Source organism: Narcine bancroftii, chromosome 5 (assembly GCF_036971445.1).
Source record: "Narcine bancroftii isolate sNarBan1 chromosome 5, sNarBan1.hap1, whole genome shotgun sequence".
Lineage (NCBI taxonomy): Eukaryota > Metazoa > Chordata > Chondrichthyes > Torpediniformes > Narcinidae > Narcine > Narcine bancroftii.
The window spans coordinates 164,278,962-164,296,977 of record NC_091473.1 but is presented as its reverse complement, the minus strand read 5'-3'; the positions used below and the strand labels follow the sequence as shown (position 1 = coordinate 164,296,977).

Here is an 18,016-nt window from a genome sequence, read left to right as displayed (position 1 = left end):
ATTTTGTTTTGCCAATTTATCAATAACTGTGGCTCTTTCTAACTAACTGTGACAAACTGAATGTTCTAAATCAACTGATCTCTGCGACATCAAGTAGTCAAAAACTGGATTGTCACCATTTCCTTTCATCTGATCTTAATATGAAAACTATTTCAAAGTGTCATTTAGCCAAATTTATGACAAACTGCATCTTTAATAAAGTGAGAGCAACAGCAATTTTACCAGACTGTGTGGCACTTAATATGCAACACAGTGGCTGACCCAGTTTGTAGCAAAGCTTAACAATGCTCTGAATATTCTGCCATCTGAAGAGATTATCCTTTGACACTGAGCAATCTAAACTGTCTTTTTTTAAAAAAACAGCTCTAAGTTATCTAAAGTAACTGATTCGGGAGTTAATTTCAACTTCAGCATATAAACATCTCAAAAGGTTTTTTTTTAAATTAGTCCTCTATCTCATATCTGATAACAAAACATTCTCGAGCCTCTAAGAATTGGCCTTGTGACTCACATTGTGTGATTAACCTGTGCCCAATCCATAGAATGCCAAGCCTGTGTTGTCAGTTTCCATTTTCCAGCCACCGCTATCCATACTGTTCGTGCACCACATGATGACACGTCCACCCAATGATGTGAGTGGCTTGAATGGATCAAAGCACAACTTCAAGCCGATTTCCATCTTTTCTTAGGGAAGACTATCTTATTGGAGCAAAAAAAAATGACAATCGTTCTACAACTAAAGCTGATCCAGGAAATACTGAAGAATTATACAGCATCGGAAGAAGCAGGTATGGTAAACAGGTATGTTGTCTGGTCAGGCACACCTATTGGCTGATTGTAACTGTGGCCCTCCCCACAGGCGGCCTCAGTGCAGGACAGCCGAACAGTATGGAGGAGCCATTGTTCTTAAGTGAATAAAAGCCTATTGGTTTCTCAACAGCAGTCTTTTGGGTAATTGATGGTGCATCAATTTTATTCACTTAAAAGTTTTTTTATATATATAATGGAGCAGATCCTGAAGCTAGAAATGCTGGCGATCACCTGAGGCATCCACCAACTTTGAGCTCTGGCTGAGCTGTTTTGAAGCATTCCTGCAGGCTTCTTCCACCATTGTGCGATCAAAGACCAATAAGCTGCAAGTACTGTATTCCTGGGTCTGCACCCTGGTGTATTCCATGATCAGGGATGCTACATCGTACCAGGAAGCCATGGACATACTCCAAGATCAATGTCATCTATGCCAGAAACATTCTAGTGTCCAGCAAACAATCACTGGGTGAGTCCGATACTGAATATCTCCGGACCCTGCAAGCACTCGGCAGGGCCTGTGAATGTAAGGCCATGTCCACTGTGGAGTACACAGAGGACCTGACCCAGGATGCCTACATCATGAGGATCAGGACGAACTACATCCGACAGAGACCCTTGGACCAAGGAGAGCTCAGTCTGAAGAGATCAGTCAAGTTGGCAGCTACGCTGGATGTGACTATCCAGAACATGGAGGCCTACTTGACCAACAACGCAGCCGTGTCGAAGGAGGAGTCACGTGATGGAGTAGTGGCCGGTCAGGAAAACCAGCCCTCTCCAGGAAAATAGGAAAAAAAGTTAGGAAAAAGCAAAGCATAACAAAAATAGAATAAGAAATAGAAGATAAAGATACAGAGAAGAGAAAGAAGATGGCTTCCAAGAAGGAGAAAGTAAGAACAGCTGGAAAAAATGAAGTAAAAAAAGTCACCGGAGAAGAAGGAAGAAGCAGGAAGGAACAGGACGCTGTGGTGACGAGGAGCGCCCGACCCTCGAGGTGAGTACCTGCCCTACAGAGTCACAACCCACCAGCCAGTGCACTACAAAAATGGCTCTCAGAGCCAAACAAAAGTGTGCAGTGTGCAATCAGAGGAGAAAGAGGACACCGGCGGGAGGGGGGCTCAGCAGAGGAGCAGGCTGTCACAGACCAACCAGCTGAGGGATGTTCGAAACCAGGGCTCTCAGCTGGAGGATAAGGAAGACAGCAGAAGAGGGTGCGATGAAACAGACGTGGAAGACAGACGAAGGGAAGATCGACAAGAAGACCAATGTCAAGAAGCACAAAAGACAAGCAGCCCAAGAGAGGAGGAACAGCAACAAGAGGCCCAGCAAGAAGCGATACAAGCAGCTCATCAGAAAAAACAGAAGAGAAACAGACACAAAGAAGAGAAGAAGAGACAAACACAGATACCGACACAGAAGAAGAGGAAGAAGACGACCAAGATCTTCACAGAGAAATAGAAGGTAAAACTGATGGACAAAGAGAAATAAAAGATAAAACTGATGAATAGAATATAGATAAAGTCTTTTTTGAAGAACAAATGAGATCATTAAAAGAATGGTTATCATTAGAATTTAATGTAATTAAAAGGAAAATGAAAAGAATAGAAGATAAAATCCAAAGGTGAGAACTGGTAATGACAGAAATAGGGAAAAGAGTAGAGAATGTGGAAGAGTGGGAAACGGCTGTAGAAATGGAAATAAATGACAAGAGAAAAATTGGAAGAAAGTGACAAAAACATTAAAGAGACACAAGAGTTGTTATCTCAGAAAATTGATCTGTTGGAAAATTATAGTTGGCAAAACAACATAAAAATAGTGGGCCTGAAGGAGGGTGAAGAAGGCACAGACATGAAAGAATTTATAAAAGAATGGATCCCGAAGGCCCTGGGAATGACAGAAATGCAGGAAGAAATGGAAATAGAAAGGGCATACTGAGCATTAGCTCCGAAACCACATGCACATCAAAAATCAAGATCCATCATAGTAAAATTTTTGAGATACACGACAAGAGAAAATATACTGGAACGGCCAAGGAATAAAGTTAGAGAAGATAATAAACATTGGAATACAAGGGTCAATCTTTTTTTATATACACAGACATAAGTTTTGAACTCTTAAAGAGCAGGAAGGAGTTTAATACAGCAAAATCGATTTTATGGAAAAAAGGTTACAAATTCATATTAAGACATCCAGCCGTGCTTAAAATATTTATTCCCGGGGAGCAAAACACTGTTCTCAGATCCAGAGAAAGCGCAAGAATTCGCAGAACGTTTGCAGGACAGGAGAAGAGATGTAACAAGAATGAAGAACGGCGATTAAGTATATATAAAGATGTAAAAACAATGTATAAATAAAGAACTAAAGAGGCAAAAGAGAAAGGAAGGAAGGGAAAAAAGAGACAGAGAGTTTTGTTATATGTGTTAAAAACAGTGTTTTCTGGAGAGGGCTGGGTGGAGGGGGAATAATAGTCACTGCAAAATCAGTTGACGTTGCGAACAAGATCGCAACCCAAATGAAAAGGGGAGTTGTGGTTTCCCGGCAAGGGGTATGGGCAACTCAGAGTGGGGGGGGGGAATTTTTTGGGTTAAGGTATTAGTGGATGTGGGAATTGCAGCGGTACTTTATGTCTTAAATGTGTTGTCATATATTAAGTGTAGTAAGAGAAAACTGGGATGAAAATGGGGGAAAAGGGGGATGGAGGTGGTGAAGAGGTGGAAAAGAGGTATATGCAAGATACAAGATAGCCATGTGGAACAATATGAAAATAAACATTAATGGAATAATAACCAAATTAAAAGGAAGAGGCGATTAAATTTATTGAAGGAGGAAAAAATAGATTATAGCATTTGTGCAGGAAACGTATCTAACTGAAGCAGAACATAAACTAAAGAGAGACTGTGTAGGACACGTAACGGCAGCATCCTATAATTCAAAAGCTAGAGGTGTAGCCATACTAGTTAAAAAAATGTACCAATCAAAATAGAGGAGGAAATAATAGATCTGGCAGGGAGGTACGCAATGATAAAGTGTCAGATATACTCAGAATTTTGGAATTTGCCCAATATATATACGCACCCAACATGGAGGATCAAAAGTTTATGCAGGATTTTTTTTGAAGATTGCAAACACACAAGGAAATATATTGATAGGAGGGGGTTTTAACCTTATTTTAGTCCCAATGTTTGATAAAACTGGACAAAAGACAAGTAAAAAGAATAAAGTACCAAATATATGGTTAAATCAATGCAGGAAATGAAACTTATGGATATATGGAGGAGGCAGCACCCAAGGGAGAAGGAATATTCATATTATTCGAGTAGGCACAAAACTTATTCAAGGATTGATATGTTTTTGTTGTCGGCCCATATTCAAGGGAGAGTTAGGAAAACTGAGTATAAAACTAGACTACTATCAGATCATTCACCCCTACTATTAGCAATAAAACTGGAGGACAGCCCACCAAGAACATATAGATGGAGGTTAAATTCCATGCTACTTTAAAGACAGGAATTTAGGGAGTTTATTGAATGCCAAATTAAAACATATTTTGAAATAAACACAGGATCAGTGAAAGACATTTATATTATGCGATGCAATGTAAGCCTTCATTAGAGGGCAGATTATAAGTTATGTGACTAAGATGAAAAAGGATTACAATCAGGAAATAGAGCAGTTGAAAAGGGAGATAGTAAGTACAGAAAAGGAATTAGTAAAATGGGATGATATAACGAAAAGGAGAGAATTGGCAGACAAAAAATTTAAATACGAAACATTACAAACATACAAGGTGGAGAAGAACATAATGAAAACAAATCAAAAGTATTATGAACTGGGAGGAAAAAAAACAAATAAAATATTACCCTGGCAATTTAAAACAGCACAAGCTAAAAGAACAATATTGGCATCAAGGAAAAGGACAAACAAATTACACATAATCCAACAGAGATCAATTAATATTTTAAGGAATTTTATGAACAATTGTATCAAACTGAGAACGAGGGGAAAGATGATAAAATAGAGGAACTTTTAGCTAAAATTGAACTGCCAAAATTGCAAGAAGAGGAACAAAACAAATTAATAAAACCCTTCAAAATAGAGGAAGTATAGGATATATTTAAAAAGTTGCTAAACAATAAAACACCAGGAGAGGATGGATTTCCAATAGAATTTTATAAAACATTTAAAGAGTTATTAATTACTCCTCTCCTGGAAGTAATGAACCAGATAGAAGAAACACAAAATTTGCCAGATTCATGTAAGACAGCAATAATTACAGTAATACCAAAGACGGGGAAGGATCCACCAACACCAGCCCCATATAGACCAATATCTCTACTTAACTCAGACTATAAGATAATAGCGAAATTATTAGCAAACAGATTGGCCGATTGTATACCTAAAATAGTAAAACAAGAACAAACTGGATTTATTAAAAGATGAACAGCGGACAATGTCTGCAAACTTATTAATCTAATCCACGCAGTTCAAGGAAATAAGAAGCCAACGGAGGTTGTTCCTTTAGATGCAGAAAAAGCCTTTGACAGGGTAGAATGGAATTATTTATTCAAAGTATTACAGAGGGTCAAACTACCAGAAAAATATATTAATTGGATTAAATAGACCGTTGGTGAAGGTAACAGTAAATGGATATGTATCGAACCAATTTAAATTAAATAAGTCAACTAGGCAGGGATGTCCATTATCCCCCTCATTGTTCGCTTTAGCAATAGAACCATTGACAGAACTGATAAGAACAGAAAATAAAATAAATGGGATAAAAATTGAGGAGTATAAAATCAGTTTATTTGCAGATGACATCATAGTATACTTAACAGAACCAGAAATATCAATAAAAGAACTACATAAGAAATTGAAGGAGTATGGAGAATTATCAGGGTACAAGATCAACGCAAATAAAAGTGAAGTGATGCCAATGAGTAATGCGGATTCTTCTTCTTTGGCTTGGCTTTGCGGACGAAGATTTATGGAGGGGTAAAGTCCACATCAGCTGCAGGCTCGTTTATGGCTGACAAGTCCGACGCGGAACAGGCAGATACGGTTGCAGTGGTTGCAGGGGAAAATTGGTTGGTTGGGGTTGGGTGTTGGGTTTTTCCTCCTTTGTCTTTTGACAGTGAGGTGGGCTCTGCGGTCTTCTTCAAAGGAGGTTTGCTGCCCTCCAAACTGTGAGGCGCCAAGATGCACGGTTTGAGGCGATATCAGCCCACTGGCGGTGGTCAATGTGGCAGGCACCAAGAGCTTTCTTTAGGCAGTCTTTGTACCTCTTCTTTGGTGCACCTCTGTCTCGGTGGCCAGTGGAGAGCTCGCCATATAACACGATCTTGGGAAGGCAATGGTCCTCCATTCTGGAGACGTGACCTACCCAGCGCAGTTTGATCTTCAGCAGCGTGGATTCAATGCTGTTGGCCTCTGCTATCTCGAGTACTTCGATGTTGGAGATGAAGTCGCTCCAATGAATGTTGAGGATGGAGTGGAGACAACGCTGGTGGAAGCGTTCTAGGAGCCGTAGGTGATGCCGGTAAAGGACCCATGATTCAGAGCCGAACAGGAGTGTGGGTATTACAACGGCTCTGTATATGCTAATCTTTGTGAAGTTTTTCATTTGGTTGTTTTTCCAGACTCTTTTGTGTAGTCTTCCAAAGGCGCTATTTGCCTTGGCGAGTCTGTTGTCTATCTCGTTGTCGATCCTTGCATCCGATGAAATGGTGCAGCTGAGATAGGTAAACTGGTTGACCGTTTTGAGTTTTGTGTGCCCGATGGAGATGTTGGGGGGGGGGGGGGCTGGTAGTCATGGTGGGAAGATGGCTGATGGAGGACCTCAGTTTTCTTCAGGCTGACTTCCAGGCCAAACATTTTGGCAGTTTCCGCAAAACAGGACATCAAGCACTGAAGAGCTGGCTCTGAATGGGCAACTAAAGCGTTATCGTCTGCAAAGAGTAGTTCACGGACAAGTTGCTCTTGTGTCTTGGTGTGAGCTTGCAGGCACCTCAGATTGAAGAGACTGCCATCCGTGCGGTACCGGATGTAAACAGCGTCTTCATTGTTGAGGTCTTTCATGGCTTGTTTCAGCATCATGCTGAAGAAGATTGAAAAGAGGGTTGGTGTGACAACGCAGCCTTGCTTCACGCCATTGTTAATGGAGAAGGGTTCAGAGAGCTCATTGCTGTATCTGACCTGACCTTGCTGGATTTCGTGCAGTTGGATAACCATGTTGAGGAACTTTGGGGGGCATCCGAGGCGCTCTAGTATTTGCCAAAGCCCTTTCCTACTCACGGTGTCGAAGGTTTTCGTGAAGTCAACAAAGGTGATGTAGAGTCCTTTGTTTTGTTCTCTTCACTTTTCTTGGAGCTGTCTAAGGGCAAAGACCATGTCAGTAGTTCCTCTGTTTGTGCGAAAGCCGCACTGTGATTCTGGGAGAACATTTTCGGCGACACGAGGTATTATTCTATTTAGGAGAATCCTAGCAATGATTTTGCTTGCAATGGAGAGCAGTGTGATTCCCCTGTAGTTTGAGCAGTCTGATTTCTCGCCTTTGTTTTTGTACAGGGTGATGATGACGGCACCTCGAAGGTCCTGAGGCAGTTTTCCTTGGTCCCAGCAGAGCTCAAAAAACTCATGCAGTTTGGGATGCAGAGTTTTGCCACCAGCCTTCCAGACCTCTGGGGGGATTGCATCCATGCCTGCTGCTTTGCCACTTTTCCGTTGTTCAATTGCCTTATATGTCTCTTCCTGGGTGAGGACCTCATCCAGCTCTAGCCTTAAGGGCTGTTGAGGGATTTGGGGCAGGGCAGATTCTTGGACTGAGCAGTTTGCACTGAAAAGAGATTGGAAGTGATCTGACCATCGTTTGAGGATGGAGATCTTGTTGCTGAGGTGGACTTTGCTGTCTGAGCTGCGCAGCGGGCTTTGGACTTGGGGTGAAGGGACGTACACAGCCTTTAGGGCCTCGTAAAAACCCCTGAAGTCGCCAATGCGGATTATACAGAATTTTTTTTAAAAATCACCATTTAAATGGCAAATACAAGCAATCTGATACCTAGGTATTAGGTTAGATAATAATTTAAGCCACTTATACAAATTAAATTATCAACCACTAATAAAGAAATTGCAGGAAGACTTAGAACATTGGAAAGAATTACCGCTAACATTGATAAGGAGGGTAAATTGCATTAAAATGAATGTCTTCCCAAGGATACAATACTTATTTCAAACATTTCCAATTCCCTTAACAAATTTTTTTTTAAATAAACTAAAGAAAATAATAAGGAAATTCTTGTGGAAATGGGGGAAATCAGAGGATAGCGTTAGATAAATTAACAAAGAGGTACAACTAAGGTGGCTTGCAGTGACCAAACTTAAAAAATTATTATAGAGCAGTACAATTAAGGTATTTATCAAATTTTTACCAGACAAGAGAAAAACCAGTTCTAAGATAGAACTAGATAAAATAGGGGAGAAGGTACCAGAACATATATTTCATAAGTGGGATGAAAAGCTGGTACAATATAAAAGCTCACCAGTATTACATCATTTACTCAATATATGGAAGAAGATTCACTTAGAAAGGAAAAAAACAAATTACCAAATACCAAAATGACTACTGACGCAAAATCTGCTAATCCCTTTTTCAATAGATAACCTTTCCTTTAGAGAATGGGAGAGAAAAGGAATTAAAAGAATAGAAAATTGTTTTTTGGGAAATCATTTATTTACGTTTGAACAGTTGAAGTACAAATATGGAATAACTCATGGTACAATGTTTGTATATCATCAACTGAAAGCTTATTTAAAGGATAAAGTGGGAAACAGATTGAGATTACCAGAAGGAAGCAGCTTTGAATATGTGATTACAGACACAATGATAATTAAAAGATTTATAACAAACATGTACATTAAGCTGTAAGATAAGGAAAAGGATGAAACAAGCTATAAACCCAAACAAAAGTGGAAAAAGGATTTAAACATAAAGATAAAAAATGAAAAATGGGAAAAGTTATGTTCTGTAACTATGAAGAATATAATAAACACAAGGTTATGCATGATACAGTATAATTGGTTACACAGGTTATATATCACACCCCAAAAGTTAAAAAAATGGGATCCAACATTATCAGATAGATGTTTTTGCTGGAAGAAGGAAATGGGAACAATAGTACATGCAATTTGGGGATGTAAGAAAGTGAAAATGTTTTGGCAAGATCTAAATCAGATATTAAATAAAGTCACAAAAAAATAACATACCAAAAAATCTAGAGATCTTTCTTCTAAGTAATATAAGTAAGGAATTAAGCCTCAAATTGGATAAAGTGCAAAAAAGATTTAGCAGTAGGAAATACAGCAATGGCACATGGAAATGAATAACTGCATTCTATTGGAAAAAATAACATATAATTTAAAAAATAAAGTCACATTATTTGAACAAATTTGGGAACCGTACATGAAACATAACAGAGAGGGCTTGCCTTGGACCTCCACCCCCTAAAATGATGACAAAACGACTTGATCCAGTGTGTAAAAGTAGATGACACATTTTTCTTGTTTATTTTTCATTGTGTGATGACATTTTTTAATGGTTTCATTGTATAGGTTGAATATTTATTGGTTTTGGAGGGGGTGGGAAGGGGGGGAGGGAAGATAGGGGGGAAAAAAGTGAGAAAATGCCACTGTGTATATTTAATGAGAAATGTTTGTATATATTTTGGTTGATATGGTTCACAGTATGAAAAATAAAATATTATTTAAAAAAATTTAATAAAAGAAACAGCCAACCTCAACTTTACATATAAGTCCAAGTGCATGTTTCGTACGACCTGTCTGGCCATCCTTGACTGTGTCATGGAGAATGGAGTCATCGGCCCAGACCCTGACTGCATGGGCTACTCCAGGAGCTTCTCCTTCCACATAGCCTCAAGGTCCTGAAGAGGTGCCTTGGGTTTTTTCCTATGACGCCCAATGGGTCCCCAATTATGTGGCCAAGGCCTGACCCCTCATCAAATCCACAACCTTCCCCCTGGCGGTGGCGGCTTGTATAGCCTTCAATCGCATTAAGCTAGCTATTTCCAAGGCCACAATGCATGCTGTGGATGAATCCATCCTGTTTCAGATGGAAAGCGACGCATCAGACTTCACCCAGGCAGCAACCCTTAACCAGGCAGGCAGGGCAGTCACATTTCTTTCACGTACCCTGCAGGGCCTCGAGATTCAATATTCCTTGGTTGAGAAAGAGGCCCAAGCCAATGTCAAAGTAGTGCGGCACTGGCGTCATTACCTGGCCGGTAAGAGATTCATCCTGCTGACTGATCAACGTGTAGTTGCATTCATGTTTAACAATCAGCACAGGGGTAAAATCAAAAGTGACAAAATACTGAGGTGGAGGATTGAACTGTCCACCTACAATTACGATACCTTGTTCCAGCCAGGGAAATTTAATGAGCCGCCAGACGCCCTGAACCATCAGACCGATCGACCGGCTGCAAAACCTCTGCAACGATCTGTCACCCCAGAGTTAACAGGATTTTTTCATTTTGTCAAAGCACACAACCTGCCTTATTCCATCGATGAGATCAGGTCCCTGACAAAGTACGGCCAGGTCTGCGCTGAGTGCAAGCTGCACTTCTACCGTCCAGACAGGGTACAATTAATTAAAGCCACCCACCCCTTTGAGCGACTCAGTCTCAATTTTAAAGGACCCCTGCACTCCACTGACCAAAATGTGTATTTTCTTAACATTGATGAAGTCCCGCTTCAGACTTGTCAGCCACAAACGAGCCTGCAGCTGATGTGGACATTACCCCTCCATAAATCTTTGTCCGCGAAGCCAAGCCAAGGAAAGAAAAGAAAGATGAATACTCCCTTTTCCATTTGCCATCCCCTGCTGGGACATGACCGCTGCCACAGTCATCAAGGCCCTGCGCAGCCTCTTCACTCTTGGTTTCCCCAGTTATATCTACAGTGACTAGAGGCCTTCCTTTATGAGTGATGAGCTGCACTAGTACTGTTGGCTGGGGCATTGCCAAGAGCAAGACAATTAGCTACAAACCCCAAGGTAATGAGCAAGTGGAGAGAGAGAATGCTATATTTTGGAAGGCAGCCCTCCTTACTTTGTGGTCTAAGGGACTCCCAGGCTCCTACTCACAAGATATCCTCCTGGAGACACTCTATTCTATCAGGTCCCTGCAATATACTCCCACAAATGCCACACTCCATGCACATGTTTTCCTTTCCCAGGAAATCTGCAACAGGGACCATACTATCAGCATGGCTGACATCCCCAGGGCAGTCTTACTCAGGAAGCTTGTGAGAAACCACAAGTCTGACCCCCTGGTTAAAAGGGTCCACCTCCTCCATACCAACCCCCAATATGCCAATGTGGCATACCCTGACGGACATGAAAACACTGTATACGTAAGGGTCTGGCTCCCTCAGGGGCCCTGGAGACCACTTCTGATCACCCCACACCCCTGTCATCATTGAACATACACAATACACGTGGCCCTTTTTACCTTTCCCCGAGGGAGGATATACCGGATTCATCGGCATCTTCTCACCTGCACAACACTGATGAGGATGTACAGACGCCTGAGACCATCCAGGATCCCACTGCTGCACGTCCCACTGCTGTAATACATTCCCAGCGAATGACCAGACCACTTCAAAGATTGAACTTGTGACTTTGAATTGTAACATTATAAGTTCCAATTCACCCCACTGGACTCTTTTTAAAAATAAGTGGTGAATGTGGTCCCTCCCCACAGGCTCCTGTATAAAGGTGACTGTTCCACAACCCCTTCCTCAGTATGGAGGTGCCTTTGTTCTTAAGTGAATAAAAGTCTATTGGTTTCTCAACAGCAGTCTTTCAAGTAATTGATGGTACATCAGCAGGTTCAATTTTTTTTTATAAAGACACTGAACTGGAGCGCTTGGGAAAGGAGAAGATTTTCTGATCCAAAGGGAGCGAAGAGGTTTTCTCAAATCAATTTTTTTTTTTTTTTTAAATTAGCCATACAGCACACTAACAGGCCAATTTGGCCCTACGATTCTGTGTTGGACATTTTACCACCCAACCATGGCACGATTTTGAACTGTGGGAGGAAACTGAAGCCCCCGGAGAAAACCCACACAGACATGGGGAGAATGTACAAACTCCCTACAGACAGCGTGGGATTCGAACCCAGGTCGGGTCCTGATCGCTGGCGCTGTAAAGGCTGTGCCACTACTGCAATCAGATGATTCTGGAGCTGAACAAACTCATTCAAATCTCGAGGAACTCAGCACAGTACTCTTACAAAGTAGGTGATAAAGGTGCATTCTAATTGAATTTTCCACTGCCACGTATCCTACTAAATGCAGTTCGAGCTTCAGAACCTGTTCTATCCATTTTAACCTTACCAGTCACCTACAAATGAATGGAATCAATTTAAACTCATGACTTTCCTGCACAGTATCCTAATGTCCTTTCACTCAATCCCCACCCTGCAAGTTATTCAGTAGCTACACTTCCCAATGTTTAATGCTCACAGCTCTCTCTCTCTCTCTCTTCCAGGATAAGTGGCGTAAGGGAGCAGGAAATAAAAAAGGGGGGGGGGATAACACATTCATATCTAATCCTTAAAGAGGAGATAATTCAGTGAATCCTGAAATTCCTGTATCTGATTCTGCAGCTAGTAGGAGAGATGAAAGATTGAATCTGAGTAGAAGGTGAAAATTATTTCTGCTAACATCTCTCCATCCATCATAAACTCTATCCCTTGCCAATCAATGTATCAATATAACTGTCATCAAATTTAAGGTGATGTGATCAGCCCAGAATTGCAACTTAGTTGGGCAGAGGAGAGGAAGACTACGATGGAGACACTTTGTCATTCAATTTCACACCCTCAGAAATCAACACCACCTATGAGAATCCCTGCAGAAGCTGCCAACCCTCTGTCTGAGGCCAGTCAGATCATCCTTCATCAGGATGAATCCTCTCAAGGCCTCAGGCCCTGACGGCGTATTTGGCAGGGTACTGAAAATCTATGTCAAACACCTAGCCAGAGTGTTCAAGCCTATTTTCAACCGCTCACTACTGCAGTCAGAAGTTCCCACCTGCTTCAAATGGGCATCAATCATCCCAGGGCCCAAGAATAGCAGAGTGAGCTGCCTCAATGACCATCGCCCAGTCACACTCACATCTTCTGCAATAAAATGCTTCGAGTTTGACAGTGGGCAGAATTAACACGTACCTAAGTGAAGATCTGGACCCACTGCAATTTGCCTACCTTCACAACAGCTCCATAGCACATGAAATATCACTGGCTCTCCACTCAGCTCTGGATCACCTAAAATACAGCAACATGTACGTCATAGTACTCTTCATTGACTACATCTCATCTTTTAATACCATCATACCCTCAGTGCTGGTCAACAAACTCCAATTCGTAGGTCTCGACATCCCTCTCTGCAGCATGATTCTGGACTTCTCATCAGAAGACCACAATCAATACAAATTGGAAATAACGTCTCCTCCTCACTGATAATCAAAATGGGAGCAACTTCAGGATCTGCTCTTCTCGCTATGCACCCTCACTAGGCACAATTCAAATGTCATCTATAAATTTACCGACAACCCCATGGTCATCGGCAGAATCACAGAAGGCAATGAGGCAGCACATCGGAGGGAGACAGATCAGCTAGTTGAATGGTGTCACAACAGCCACCTTACACTCAACTTCAGCAAACCCAAGGAGCTGATTGTGGACTTCAGGAAGGGGAAAATCAGGAGAACGCAAACTCATCCTTATCGAGGGGTTGGCAGTGGAAAGTGTTAAGAACTTCAAATTCCTGGGTGTCAACTTCCCTGAAGATCGATCATAAAAAATGGTCACCAATGGCTATACCTTATGAGGAGTTTGAGGAGATTTGGTATGTCACCAAAGACTCTTGCAAATTTTTCAGGTTTACTGTGGAGAGTATTCTAACTGGTTGCACTACTGTCTGGTCTGGAGGTGTCAATGCACAGGACTACAGGGAGTTGTCAACACAGCCAGTGCCATCATGGGCACCAGTCACTCCATTGAGGACATCTACAAGAGGTGGCATCTTAACAAAGGACCTTCATCACTCAGATCATGCCCTCTTCACACTGTTCCCATTGGGAAAGAGGTACAAGAGCATGAGGGTGAACACCCAACAGCAGAAGGACAACTCCTTCCCCTCTGCCATCAGATTTCTGAGGTTTCTGTTCCTCCTTGGCAACCTCTTTTGCAGCTGTTCTATGGGGGTCATGAGGAGACTACCATTTACATCCAACTCTCTTCCAAGTGATGAAGGCCACAACAGTGCTGTTGCTGTAGCCTTTTCAAGCACCCCTAGTAGGAAGGGATTATTAGTAGAAGAACCAACTCGGGACAGTGTAATACTGGATCTCCTGTTAGGGAACGAGCTAGGTCAGGTATCAGACATTAATGTTGGAGATCCAATTGGGTCTAGTGATCATAATTCTGTTAGTTTTAAGGTAGTTTTAGGGAAGAGCAAGGAGGGGCCTAAAGTTGAGGTTCTGGATTGGAGAAGAGCAAATTTCGAAGAAATAAGAAGGGATTTGGGGAGTATTGAGTGGGACAGGATATTTTCAGGTGAGGGTGTAAATGAAAAATGGAGGATATTCAAAAAAGAAATTTTGAGGGTACAGAGTAGTTATGTCCCAGTGAGGATCAAAGGAAAGGCTGGAAGTCATAGGGAGGCTTGGTTTTCGAGGAATATTGGAAATTTGGTTAGGAGAAAAAGGGAGGTGTACAAGAGGTATAAAGAACAGGGAGCTGACAATTTGAAGGAGGACTACAAGGAGTGTAGAGGGAATCTTAAGAAAGAAATTAGAAAGGCCAAAAAAGGCACGAAGAGGCTTTGGCAGACAGAGTAAAAATAAATCCAAAGGGTTTCTATAAGTACATTAAAAGTAAAAGATTAGTGAGGGATAAAATTGGACCCCTTGTAGATAGTGAGGGTAGGCTGAGTGAGAAGTCATAGGAAATGGGGGAAATTTTGAATGATTTCTTTGCCTCAGTATTCACTAGGGAAAAAAATATTGAACCAGTTGAGGTAAAGAAAAATAGTGGGGAGGTAATGAAGCATGTAAGGATAACAGAGGAGGTAGTGATGGCTCTGTTGAAAAAGATAAAGGTGGATAAATCTCCGGGACCAGACAAAATATTCCCAAGGTCACTCAGGGAGGCTCGTGGACAGATAGTGGGGCCATTAACAGAGATATTTAGGATGTCACTGGCCATGGGGGTAGTGCCAAAGGATTGGAGGGTGGCGCATGTGGTTCTGCTGTTTAAGAAAGGGTCTTAATGTAAACCTGGGAATTATAGGCCGGTGAGTCTGACGTCTGTGGTGGGCAAGTTGATGGAAAGTGTTCTGAGGGATGGTATTTACAAATATTTGGAGGTACAGGGATTGCTAGGGAGTAATCAGCATGGTTTTGTCAGGGGTAGATCATGCTTGACAAACCTTATTGAGTTTCTCGAGGGGGTTACAAAAAAGGTTGATGAAGGGAAAGCTGTGGATGTTGTCTATTTAGACTTTAGTAAAGCTTTTGACAAAGTTCTCCACAGGAGGTTAGGAAAAAATGTGGAGGCATTAGGTATAAATGAGGAGGTAGTGAAATGGATTCAGCAATGGTTGGATGGGAAGTGTCAGAGAGTAGTGGTAGAAAATTGTTTGTCCAATTGGAGGATCGGTCCTCGGTCCACTATTGTTTGTTATATATATTAACGATCTGGAAGCAGGGGTGGAGAATTGGATAAGCAAGTTTGCAGATGATACAAAGATTGGTGGTGTTGTGGACAGTGAGGAAGATTACCATAGATTAAAAGGTGATTTAGGAAGGCTTGAGGTGTGGGCTGAGAAATGGCTGATGGAATTTAATACGGATAAGTGTGAGGTGTTACATTTTGGAAAGGCAAATCTAAATAGGTCATATGCATTAAATGGTAGGCTATTGAGATGTGCGGAGCAACAAGGGGATTTAGGAGTTGTGGTAAATAGTACCCTCAAGGCTGATACTCAGGTAGATGGTGTGGTGAAGAAGGCATTTGGAATGTTGGCCTTCATAAATCGGAGTATTGAATTCAAGAGTAGGGAGGTTATGATGAAATTGTACAAGGCATTGGTGAGGCCAAATATGGAGTACTGTGTATAGTTTTGGTCACCAAATTATAGGAAAGATATAAACAAAATAGAGAGAGTGCAGAGAAGGTTCACGAGAATGTTGACAGGATTTCAAGGTTTGAGTTACAAGGAAAGGTTGTGCAGACTGGGGCTTTTTTCTCGGGAGCGTAGAAGATTGAGAGGGGACTTGATAGGGGTGTTTAAGATTTTAAAAGGGACAGACAGAGTAAACGTGGATAGGCTTTTTCAATTAAGAGTGGGGGAGATTCAAACTAGAGGGCATGGTTTAAGATTGAAGGGGGAAAATTATAAGGGGAACATGAGGGGAAATTTCTTTACGCAAAGGGTGGTGGGGATGTGGAATGAGCTTCCGACAGACGTGGTCGAGGCGGGATCATTGGTTACACTTAAGGAAAGACTGGATAGTTACATGGATAGGAGAGGACTGGAGGGGTATGGACTGGGTGCTGGTCAGTGGACTAGGAAGGTGGGGATTTGTTACGGCATGGACTAGAAGGGCCGAACTGGCCTGTTCTGTGCTGTAAGTGGTTAGGTGGTTATAAGGGCTATTTTCAGGGTAAAAACACAATGCTGGAGAAACTCAGCAGGTCTAACAATGTCCTTTATATAACAAGAACAAAGATACCTAACCAACGTTTCAGACTTGAGCCCAGAATACCCTGATGAAGGCCTCAAGCCTGAAACGTTGGTTATGTTTCTTTATCCTTGCCATATAAAGGACACTGTTTGAACTGCTGAGTTTCTCCAGCTTTGTGCTTTTACTTCAATCCTGGTGTCTGCAGACTTTTGTGTTTTACTAGTGCCATTTTCATGTATTATTCTGTATATAACTCATCCCAAGTGTCATTTCTAATATGGAAGGGATCTGATCGGGCCATGACAAAATAGGATGAAATTCAATTTCAAGGTATTTATTTTTCTTACATTTCTTTAAATTCTTGAAATGTGGATCACTTACTAGGACTGCAGTTATTGACCTAATTGCCCTTGGGAAAGTAATTGAGAGTCAATTACCCGTGTCACACATGATCAAGGTCAAGAATTGAACTTCCATTGTCGGGTTTCATGATGCCAGTGTTTTTAACTCTCTCTCTCCTGCTTCTTTGAAAGTGGATTTGAGTGTTCAAACCATTGTAGTGGAATTAGAACTGCTGATCTCTGGATTATTAATCTTGCTCTTGGACTTTCAGTCTAGTATCATTAATGCTTCACAACCACATTATGTTTTACTGGAATAATTTCTAAATTAAAGTCATTCCTTCACATTCAGCAGCGAACTGGAGAAAACAGCCAGCAGTGGTAAAAACAGCAGTGATATACAAAAGCAGCTCACAATGCAGGAGAAAACAAAGAACAGTTTTATTCAGTAAAAGATTCCCTTCAAAGCCCTTTTGTTAGAGAAACTCCGGGTGTGTACATTTTCAGCAATTTTAAGTTTCTCTCGGGAGCTTGTCTGAATGTGACTGTAATTGAGGCATCCATTAAAAGCAGCCAAAAGAAGACAGATCTTGCTTCAGGCTGAATTGAAATGCTGCTTAATGTAGCTGATGGTCTGAAAAAAAAATAAGCATCTGCTAAGATGTCGCATTTGACAAAGTACAAATGGTTTAAATATGCCATCCTCTAGACATTTCTCTCGGGAAAAGATTTTGTGGCTTTTTGTAAGAGACAAAACAATATACAAAACCTTGTTTGGAGCAAGAAACAGATTTAAAATGAAGCTGACATGGATCAAAGGGATTAAAATAGGGGGTTAAACAAAAAATGTATGGTGGTCATCTATTATTATATAATATTGTAACTTTCAACATGACTAACCACGGTTGAACGAGAAACAGAGATTGATGATGTGAGCAGGTGTTCAATAAAGGATTACCCTTCAATTTACTATGCAAGTGGAAATTGGAAAATTTAGGATAAATTTAGAAAGACTTTAACGTCAGCAGTTTAAGAAAAGGTTGAGGAATGTTATCCCACAACTTCTTGTTAAAGAATTGCAGCGTCAAACTAATGTAATAAGTTA

General features: G+C 41.2%; 1 protein-coding gene across 1 annotated transcript in view; it reads right to left on the bottom strand.

Annotated features, from left to right (window-relative positions):
• Nucleotides 1-17,335: 17,335 nt before the first annotated feature.
• LOC138764119 (uncharacterized) overlaps nt 17,336-18,016 on the bottom strand; it is a 612,644-nt gene continuing 611,963 nt past the window's right edge. Inside the window, exon 7 of the mRNA XM_069939530.1 lies at nt 17,336-17,545. Coding sequence (XP_069795631.1) covers nt 17,374-17,545 — 172 coding nt within the window. The 3' untranslated portion in view covers nt 17,336-17,373. The remainder of the gene's footprint in view (nt 17,546-18,016) is intronic.